The sequence below is a fragment of the Oncorhynchus nerka genome, linkage group LG2, assembly GCF_034236695.1.
Source record: "Oncorhynchus nerka isolate Pitt River linkage group LG2, Oner_Uvic_2.0, whole genome shotgun sequence".
In the NCBI taxonomy this organism is placed as follows: Eukaryota; Metazoa; Chordata; class Actinopteri; order Salmoniformes; family Salmonidae; genus Oncorhynchus; species Oncorhynchus nerka.
The window spans coordinates 66,094,104-66,105,090 of NC_088397.1; the positions used below are offsets into that span (position 1 = coordinate 66,094,104).

The 10,987-nt window shown below is 43.5% G+C and overlaps 1 protein-coding gene across 2 annotated transcripts; it reads right to left on the reverse strand.

Moving 5' to 3' along the window:
- Positions 1-1,715: 1,715 nt before the first annotated feature.
- On the reverse strand, positions 1,716-7,293 carry LOC115140072 (inositol hexakisphosphate kinase 2-like). 2 transcript variants are annotated; one of them, XM_029678138.2, is made up of 3 exons: positions 7,085-7,293; positions 3,907-4,138; positions 1,716-3,794 (listed from the first exon to the last, which is right to left on the reverse strand). In XM_029678138.2, the coding sequence occupies exons 1-3, from the start codon at positions 7,194-7,196 to the stop codon at positions 2,858-2,860; spliced, it is 1,281 nt and encodes a 426-aa protein (XP_029533998.2). In that variant the 5' UTR covers positions 7,197-7,293; the 3' UTR covers positions 1,716-2,857. The 2 variants fall into 2 exon arrangements, with proteins under 2 accessions (XP_029533998.2, XP_064857768.1); XM_065001696.1 differs by lacking the exon at positions 7,085-7,293 and adding an exon at positions 4,276-6,900.
- Positions 7,294-10,987: the final 3,694 nt, after the last annotated feature.

The following is a 10,987-nucleotide window of genomic DNA, read 5'->3' on the forward strand; positions in this document are numbered from 1 at the left end:
ACTTCCCTGGTAGGTTGACTGATAATTTGAACCAGGTTGCAGGCACTGGTCAATGTTTGAAGCTTTTTCTTGAGTGGGCAGCTTGATGAAAGCCAGTCAATTTTCAAATCCCCCAGAAAATATACCTCCCTGTTGATAGCACATACATCATCAAGCATTTCACACGTTATCCAGATAGTGACTTTTAGCACTTGGTGGTCTATAGCAGCTTCCCACCAGAATGTGCTTTAGGCGAGGCTGATGAACCTGTAGCTATATTACTTCAACAGTATTTAACATGAGATCCTCTCTAATCTTTACAGGAATGTGGTTCTGAATATAAACAGCAACAACTCCACCACTGGCATTTCTGTATTTTTTGTAAATGTTAAAACCTTGTATTGCTACCACAGTATCACCAAAGGTATTGTCTAAGTGATTTTCAGAGATAGTCAGAATATGAACATCATCTGTAACTAGCAAGTTATTAATATCATGAACCTTGTTTCTTAAGCTACATATGTTAACGTGGGCTATTTTGAGCACTTTTCTGGGATGCTTGCTTGTTTTCATTTCTTTACTGGGAAGCTTAGCAGAAGTATATATTCTCATGTTATTTATGTTAGTGCAGGGTGAGCATAATGCTAAAGCATTGATAATCATTGTCTCAACGCAGGCTTATAATAGCAATGGTCTGTTTGCATATAGGCCTACTGCAGCTCTGATTGGTTATGCCGGTCTCTGCAGAGTATGGCTGAGTCGTGTTAATGTAATAGAATCCTACTCCGTGTCAATGTAATAGAATCCTACTCCGATTTGTTCTGCCTACAACAAAATATCTTGCATAGTTTTGTTTTGGTATGTTGCATTAAAAGTGGCGAGTATTACGTTGATTCGATCACTATTGCCAAGGGAAACGTTGATAGTGTTAACAGGGAAAACTGTAGAAAGTTGAGTGAAGTTCAATCTTGTGCTTCTCTCTGTGGGCTGATATTTCCTCTGCGCTTGCCAGGTAGTCCCATGGAGCTCCATCGCAGTCTTAGGGCTACTGTGCACCGTTGAGGGAACATTGGTTGAGAGTAGATGCGCTTGCTCAGAGATCAAAGCAAGAGCTTCATGTAGCCACTTGTGCACATTTTGTTCATATCCTTTGCTAGTTGGTGAGATTAGCCCAGCTATAGATAATTTGTAGTAAGCAAGTGGGGAGTGATTGCTTCCTACAAGAGCACAAAACATTTGTATTTCTAGCCATCATTGAAAAGCAAGTCAGGTCAAGATTTCATTTTTTTGTCAAAGGGGCAGTGTTGTATTTTGAGACAGTTTATTCAAGCCTGAATAGCCAATAGGCAGAGGGTATCATAATTTGTCTGATTCTCTGTAATAATGGAAAGGGAATAATAATGCATTTTATTTAATGAAGTGGTTTCTTTAATCAAACAACACAAAACTATTTTCAGTCACCAATAGTGGATAAACAGGTTAATGTCAAGCTCAAATAGCCACAGTAGCCTACCTGGCCACTGTTAAAACTGTAACTGAAGGTGGGTGCAGCCTCAGTGTTCACAGTAAACGCGTGCTGGAAATTGCACAGAATTTTCACAACGTTCAAGTTTGCGCTCAGCAGACCTGAAAATTAGAGGGAACATTGCCACTGACCCCCCCTTATTTTCCATCACCCTGTGCCCCCACCCATCCCTTTCCTAGAAGTACTATGCACTCAATGACAGACAGAAAAGTGCTTTTACCACAAATGTCTTTATTTTTCTTCCAACATACTAGTGACACACAGGTCTACAAGAGAGGTATCTTGCAAAAAACAACATTCACTAGTCATTATCAGAACAGTAATATGGAATGTGGTCATCATTGCTCCATTTTGTTTAAATTTCTTTGTTTATTTTGAAGAAATATGACAAATAAATAAAGTCTATAGTCTTTGTATTTATTGTCCTTATCAATATATTATTGTGTTCAGTCACCATTTCAGGAATGAAGAGGAGCAAATCAGACAAAAACAAAGAAAATGACAAAGTAATGATGTTATTCCCTTATAAACCCCCACTTTAAATGTCTTTGATTTAGTGATTAAACAGTACGGGGGGTGTTATTGTTGACAAAAGGTAGAAATCCATTTTTCTTCACCCAAATCTTATTCTCCTTCCATGCGTTGTTATTTTTGTAAATCCAGACGGCCAAAAGTATAACAAATTTCTGTTCGTTGCTGGGGTCTGCAGAAACACCAGAAGAAATACAAAAATCGGCTATAGGAGAGTGAGGAGTTGCCAACTGACCGAGCAACTAGCCTCATTCAGCCTGTACAGAAGCAACCCCCACTCGTGTGTGCTGTGCTGTTGGGGGAACAGCAGTCCAAACGCCATCCACAAACACTTCACATCACCATACAGTCTAAAAGCATCAAGTACAACCTCCAGAACTACACTTCAGCTTTTGGTCCCTCTCTGAGTGACCATACAGTAAAGAAAACAGTCTAACAGAGGAGCAGAGAGGAGGACAGGATGACAGGAGGACAGGATGCTACATGAGTCCCTGAGCCTGTTAATATACCAGTCTCAGACACTATCACTTCCATTACATAGAAAATAAAGAGGAAGAAAGAGGAAGAACAGTCACAGAGACAAGTTGCAAACGAGTGCACAAGCAGTCCTGTCCCGTGTTGGTTCGGGGGGGTACGGGACCGACCCCATCACCAACCCTGGAGCTCCCTGTATCTCCACTACAGTAGGTGGGGGGGTCAGACCCCTGGCTGTGTCGTGGCCAATAGGACCAGGCCAGTGGCGGAGGAGGGCAGACCAAGGCTACAGCTCAGCGCTGTTATTCCCAGGTTGGATTAGAGTTTTCCAGAGTGGAGGCTCAGTCTTTAGTCGGCGCTGTGCTCCTCCAGCTGGGAGATGATAGTGATGAGGTTCTGCAGGCCGAAGATGTAGCCGCTGTCCTGACCCTCATGCACCACACTGTCCTCCCCGTAATGGCGGCACGTCGTGTGGGCAAAATCTATCATCCTCACATCCACCACCGGGCTGCTGGCCTCCCCTCCTCCACCGCGGGATGAGCGACCAGCGCTTCCCTTACTGCTGCCGTTACTGCTCCCACCAGCACTGCTGCCAGCTGGCGATCCACGGGGGAACCCAAATGCACCTTCTTTCTCTTCCTCCTCTTCCTCATCTGAGGGCTCGTCATCGTCACCCTCCTCTCCTCCGCGGTGGCGGGGTCGGGTGGGGGCACAGGTGCGGGGGGGCTCCCCATCATAGATGATGAGGAGGGAGGAGGAGTAGAAGCGGTAAGACTCGCAGGACTCCAGGGTTTCCTGCATCTCCCTGAGCTTCCACAGCACCGGGGAGAGCAGCTCGTGCCGCAGACGCTGCCCATCGTGGAAGAACTGGAACAGGGCCTCCTTGAAGCCCGGCAGGCTCAGCTTACGCCCATGGTACTTGTTCATGAACATCAGCTGGCCTGAGTCTGACTGGTACACCTGCATGCCACAAAGGCGGACACCGATGGAGGCGGAGGTGCTCTGTTGACATTTGCGAATCTGATTGGCCTTCTTCTCCTCTGACGCATCGTCACCATGCTGCCGCGTGCCCATCTTCAGGTCCAGCACGCACGGCACCGCGTGACGCCACGTCAGGTTCTCCAACAGGATGAATTTGTATTGGTTGCGGTGTTTGGAGTTCTCCTTCATCCTCTGGAGGTGCTGCTGGTGGCATTTCAGACTCCAGGGGTTGTGTTTAATTTGCTTCTGATCCAGACTGTAGCAGAGAACCTCAGCCTGCTGCTGTGCCTCCGCACCGTTATAACTACACACAGAGCGGGAAAAGAGGTTAGATATCTACCCCTCACCATACATCTTTGCTGCATGTTGGTGTTTGGATATATAGTATGTGTATGGATGTAAGTGTATGAGCTCACCTTTTGCTCTTGTTCTCTTTAGTGCTCTGTCTGGCCCGGTCTTTGCTGTATTTGTCATTCTCCAGCAGTAGGGACGATGTCTTCTTGTTACCCCATTTGATCATCTTGCTCTTGGGCTCGCAGTCGGCTGAGGGGTCCTTGTTTTCCAGGTTCTCTGGTTCATTGTGGAGGGGATAGGCAATGAGGCATAGGTTGCCCTCTTCATCTTCCTCAAAGCTGACTGACACCACACCTGAGAGAGGGGGAGATGGAGGGAAGGGGGAGAGAGAAGGATAGGAAGGTGGTTATTACCCGGCATTGGAGTTTTTATTTTATAATATGATGAAGCCAAGACCTCCCCGTAACTGGGTTGTCATAGGCAGCTCTTACCCACTAGGTCCTGCCTCCAGCCAAATACACTCTGTAAAGAGAGATGCAAACAAAACACAGGCATTCCTATGGAGGGAGCAGAGAGAGAGAGAGCAGGTTGGGGGGGAGCAAGGACACAGCAGAGATCATTGAGTGGCAACAAAAACAGTGTCTAAGTACTTCAAATGTATATGTTAAATAAATAAAAAAGTAATAAAAATGTGAGAATGAACCCAAGAAGCAAAGAGATACACAAACACCACAGGAGGCTCAAATGTATGACACTCAGTCCAAACTTTATTAAGCAAATACTAAACCCACCCAGGATCACAAGTCAACTCATACGCATACAGTGCTACAACATTTCAAGGTAACCCAATATCACAGCAAAGATACACTGTATAAACTCAAATACAACCATGACAACACACCAGAAATGAAGACATATTCACCCAACAGTGTGATATTCTATTATTTCATAGAGATACAAAAGTTCCATCAAGTGAGGCACTTTGCGTACACAGCCTCTCAGAGAAGACCTTTCAGGTCTGACTTGCCTTTTTATATAGTTCAATTGAAGGCAATAATCTAAACACACTAACAAATGAAAAAGGGGAGGGATTGACAGAGTGGTGTGGAGGAGGGTGGTGGTCTCCAGAACACTTTCATAGATAACTGTATACACACCGTTTCTTAGTCCAGGGATAATTTATGTGTTCCCCAAACATGAACGCACCCCCTACCTCTATCCCAGGGTTTCCCAAACTCGGTCCTGGGGCCACCCCTGAGTGCATGTGTTGGTCCCTGCTCTACCCAATAAACCCCCATGTGTACTGCAGCTCTTACTGCAGATTGGTGGTTTCAAGACAGGAAGAGTAAAACATCACAACTGCAGGAGCTGACACATAAACCAGAAAGAGAGAGGGAGGGATTGGAAGATGGAGCGAGATAGGGAGGGGGATTGAGATGAATATACATCATCCCATTGGATATAAACATGAAAATATGGCAGCACAAAACAAGAAAATCCCAGCCTTTCTGTAATATTTACACAACAAAACATCCTTGGTTGGCACTGGAGAAAAGGTTCTATGAAGCATAAAGACAGGCCCTAATGAAGGATCTATGTGTATGAGATGATACTAGGGGGGCTAGTGACGTGAAGGACAATGGAACCCAGCGCTTATCTCTCCTCTGCAGAGCCTGCCCTGAGTGATGTCATGCACAGTGATAACACTACCCTGCAACAGTTAACCCTCTACTGCCCAGGCCTGTTCCAACTGTCAGAGGGCATGTGAGGATGAGTGTTTGAGAACCTGTGACTAATGTACTTTGTGAGTATGTCAAAGTGACTGTATATGGGCAGCCTAAATGAGTTTGTAAGCGTGTGAGAATGGGTGTGTGTGTGTGTGTGTAAGTGTTTTTGAGCAGAAGTGAACATGTGTGTTTGATGTGGAATATTTCTCAGTGTCATCAGATGTCTGCGCTCTTCTTTCTATATCTTCCTCTCCAAATCCCAAGGGTCTTTTTATAGTCCCACGATACATTGCTGCAGAGTCTGATACCATACTAGCGCCTCAACTCTGTCACATAACCGGAGTAGGAGTGACGCTATAGAAAGTGTGTGTGTGTGTGGTGCGTGCAAGTGTCAGGAGGCAACAAGTGTAGTTTCATGGTAAATGGAAAAACTAAACAGAATGTGATATTCCACCCAAGGGGTGTGTGTGTGTATGTATTTATTTTCCATGACAGTCATCTCTCCCACTTTGTCTAATGCAAAATACCCTGTCCTTTGATAAAGGTGCGATTCGGGTTCACCAAAAAGATCAATTAAAAAAAATAGCCGTTCGCAGAACGACCTCTCACTACTGCATAGCCCTGATGCATCATGGAGTCACATACTGTCTGTCCCCCACCCTCACTTAAGCACCAACATAAAACAAATCCCTTTGTGCCGTGGTAGTGCCATCTCCAGTGACCTGCTGTAATCCTAAATGCAGCCAATAATACAAAACACACCAGCCAACACATATCAGTAGAGGACCAGGGAGAATAAATTTGAGAGAGGGGGGGTGGAGGTAGAGAAAGAGAGAAGGCAGCCTGGTCTCATAGACTAAACGTAACATAGCAAACGTAAATCCATGACACTCAAATTAGTATCATATGTTACATTTGGTCTGGTTACATAAGATAGATGGTTATTTAAGGCAAAATTAACCCAACGATTTGAGAGGTTAAATCTCATCAAGGCTAACTTCAGCATTTGAGCTAATTAGCAACTGTTCAACTACTTAATACTTTTTAGCTAGTTTGCAACTACTTAGCATGTCAGCTAATCCTTCGCCAAAACTTTTAGCTAACCCTTCCTCTATCCCTTTAACCTAACTCCTAAACTTAACCTCCATACTAGCTAATGTTAGCCAGCTGGCTAATGTTAGCCATCTGGACAGAATTTGTAACATATCAAATTCTCAACATTTGTACGTCTTACAAATTTGTAACATGTAATACATTTTGAAAATCCGTAACATATTGTATGTTGTGATCATTCGTAACATTATAGTACATTTTACAAATTCGTAACATATCATAGGAAATGGGTGATGGACATCCACAAATTAATACACGAAACGTAACACATCATACTAAATGGAGTATCTCAGATTTCATACAGAATAATACAAAATGATCTGATACCAGGTTGAAGGAGGAATATGGGGAGATTAATACTGGGCAGTAGCAATAGCGCACAAACACACAGCATAATGGATGTTATTCCAATGAGAGTGTTATATTGTGGGTTTAGGGTGGGATAAGGGAATAAGCTTACCTCTGTACTGGGGGTGAACTTCCTCATCTCGGGGGGCAGGCTCTTGTAGAACTGATGTTCTCGGGGGATGAGGGGCTTGCAGATGGTCTGGTCGCCGAAACGTAGCACGCATGAGTGGCCCCCCACCTGGTGCACAAAAGGCTCAAGCATCACCCCTTTCCCGGGATAGGGGGGTGTCCCGTCTGCCTGCATGAGGGCTTCTAGAGCAGGACTCATCCTCACTCCGCATCGGACAGCTAAACTGGAGGGGCCCACGATGAGGCTGCCCGGGCTCCCTATGCTCTGGCTGTACCACTCTGTTTCACTGGGGGGTGCTAGTGGACACCTGCTAGGACAGCAGAGACCACAGTGGAGCAAACAAAGGGCATAGCAGGAAGGAGAAGAAAAGAGAAAAATCCTTTAGTTCCCTGTTCTTTCCTGGTCCAAAAGCAGTGTAGTATAGTCCAGGCTTGGGTTAAGGTAATCTCCCCGTGTACACAGTGCTACAAATTGTTGTTTTAGACAGCTCCGGGGCTGTAGGTTGTGTGTGAGAGCGAGTGTGGGCTGTTCCTGACTCTGTCTGTCGATGATACTGAACTGACGTCTGTACTGAACTCAGAGCAAGAAAAGGATCAAAACATTTTCCTCAGCGCCTCCTCCTACCCAGCTTCAGCCTATCAGAGACCAGCAGCTGTTGTTGGGCGGGAACTAAGCACTGAGGAAGGAACAGGAACAAGCTAACAAAGAGGAACGAGAGACAAGCGAAAGTGGGGGAGGGGAGAAAATCATAGAGAACAGACAGAGACAAAAAATATCTACAGTATTTACAGGAAGTTGGTGGCACCTTAATTGCAGAGAACAGGCACGTGTTAATGACTGGAGCAGAATTAGTTGAATGGCATCAAATGCATTGCTTCCAGGTGTTTGATGCCATTACATTTGCTCTGTTCCGGTCATTATTATGAGCCTTTTGTCCATCAGCAGCTTCCTGTGATATTTGGAGGAGGATAAATACATTTATGTTAATATCTGCTGAATTAGTAACTGCTTCTGCAAAATTCTACTTTGCATTCTGATGCCAATGCAGACGATAATTTGAATCTGGGGGATGGAGGAACACAGAGGGAAAGTTAAAACATTTTCCCTTTCTGTTATCCTGTTTGGCTTGTCATTCTTATCAGCTGATACAGAGCAGGGAGAGGGACAAAGAAACTGAGATGATAGGAGATATGAACTGATGGTGAGAAGGGCTCTGCGTTGTTGTCTTGGCCTAAATTGGGCTTGTAGGAGCGCTAGTCTGAATATAAAACAAAAACAATGGTTCCCCCTCTCACCAAAAGCCATTACAGACCAGTGGTGTAGTTTTAACTGAGGGAGTTCTTTTTTATGACAATTTCCTCAAAGTTTGTACCGACAGATGTAGCCGATTGAGTAGCCTATCATTATAGAATATGTATAAAATGCATCCCCCAAATTCTCTAAAATGACGTTGGAGGCAGCTTATGGTAGAGAAATTAACATAAAATGTTCTGGCAAAAGCACTGTTGGACATTCCTGCAATCAGCATGCCAATTGCACGCTCCCTAAAAACTTGAGACCTCTGTGGCATTGTGTTGTGACAAAACTGCACATTTTAGAGAGTGGCCTTTTATTGTCCCCAGCACAAGGTGCACCTGTGTAACGATCATGCTGTTTAACCTCTTCAACCTATGGGGGCGCTATGTCATTATTGGATAAAAAGACGTGCCCGTTTTAAGCGCAATATTTTGTCACGAAAAGATGCTCGACTATGCATGGAATTGACAGCCTTGGAAAGACAAAACTCTGACGTTTCCAAAACTGCAAAGATATTATCTGTGAGTGCCCCAGAACTAATGCTTACAGGCGAAACCAAGATGAAGTTTCATACAGGAAATGCCCCAGATTTTGAAGGTGCTGTGTTCCAATGTCTCCTTATATGGCTGTCAATGCGCCAGGAATGAGCCTGCGTTTTGTGTCGTTTCTCCAAGGTGTCTGCAGCATTCTGACGTGTTTGTAGGCATATCATTGGAAGATTGACCATAAGAGACTACATTTACCTGGTGTCCCGCCCGGTGTCCTGTGTCGAAATTATTGCGTAATCTGTAAGTCCATTCCATTTCTTCAGGAGAGAAAGTCAACTGCCACGAAGGATTTATCGTCGATAGATATGTGAAAAACACCTTGAGGATTGATTCTAAACATCGGTTTGCCATGTTTCTGTCGATATTATGGAGTTAATTTGGAAAAAAGTTCGCGTTTTAATGACTTAATATATATATATATATTTTTTTCCTTACCCAAACGTGATGAACAAAACGGAGCGATTAGTCGACACAAATAATATTTTTTGTAAAAACGGAACATTTGCTATCTAACAGAGTCATCATTGAAAACATCTGAAGTTCTTCAAAGGTAAATGATTTTATTTGAATTCTTTTCTGGTTTTTGTGGAAAATGTTGCATGCTGAAAGAGGCATAATCCTATGCTAGGCTATCAATACTGTTACACAAATGCTTGTTTAGCTATGGTTCAAAAGCATATTTTGAAAATCTGAGATGACAGTGTTGTTAACAAAAGGCTAAGCTTGAGAGCAAATAGATTAATTTCATTTGCGATTTTCATGAATAGTTAACGTTGTGTTATGCTAATGAGCTTGCGGATAGATTTACACAATCCTGGATACAGGTTTTTTTTCGTAGCTAAACGTGACGCAGAAAACGGAGCGATTTGTCCTAAACAAGTCATCTTTCAGGAAAAACTGAACATTTGCTATCTGAGAGTCTCCTCATTGAAAACATCTGAAGTTCTTCAAAGGTAAATTATTTTATTTGAATGCTTTTCTGGTTTTTGTGAAAATGTTGCCTGCTGAATGCTAACGCTAAATGCTACGTTAGCTATCAATACTGTTACACAAATGCTTGTTTTGCAATGGTTGAGAAGCATATTTTGAAAATCTGAGATGACAATGTTGTTAACAAAAGGCTAAGCTTGAGAGCAAATAGATTAATTTCATTTCATTTGGGATTTTCATGAATAGTTAACGTTGCGTTATGGTAATGAGCTTGAGGCTGTATTCACGATCCCGGATCCGGGATGGCTCGTCGCAACAGGTTAATCAGCTTCTTGATATGCCACACCTGTCAGGTGGATGGATTATCTTGGCAAAGAAGAAATGCTCACTAACAGGGATGTACACAAAATTGGCACATACTTTTAGAGAAATAAGCTTTGTGTGGGGTGGAACATTTCTGGGATCTTTTATTTCAACTTGTGAAAATATGGGACCAACACTTTACATGTTACATTTATATTTTTGTTCAGTAATTCAGACCAAGTCCAAATTACCGCAAGAACAGCTCAAATAAGCAAAGACAAACAACAGTCCATCATTACTCTAAGAAATGGTCAGAAAACCTGGAAAATGTCAAGAACTTTGAAAGTTTCTTCAAGTGCAGTCACAAAACCCATAAAGTGTTATGATGAAACTGGCTCTCATGAGGAGCGCCACAGGAAAGGAAGACCAAGAGTTACCTCTGCTGCAGAGAATAAATTCATTAGAGTTACTAGCCTCAGAAATTGCAGCCCCAGTAAATGCTTCTGAGTTCGAGTAACAGACATCTCAACATCAACTGTTCAGAGGACACCGTGTGAATCAAGCCTTCATGGTTGAATACTTGCAAAGAAACCACTAATAAAAGGACACCAATAAGAAGAAGAGACTTGCTTGTGCCAAGAAACACGAACAATGGACATTAGACCGGTGGAAATCTGCCCTTTGATCTGATTAGTCCAAATTTGAGTTTTTTGGTTCCAACCGCTGTGTCTTTGTGAGACGCAGAGTAGGTGAACGGTTGATCTCCGCATGTGTGATTCCCACCGTGAAGCATGGAGGTGTGATGTTT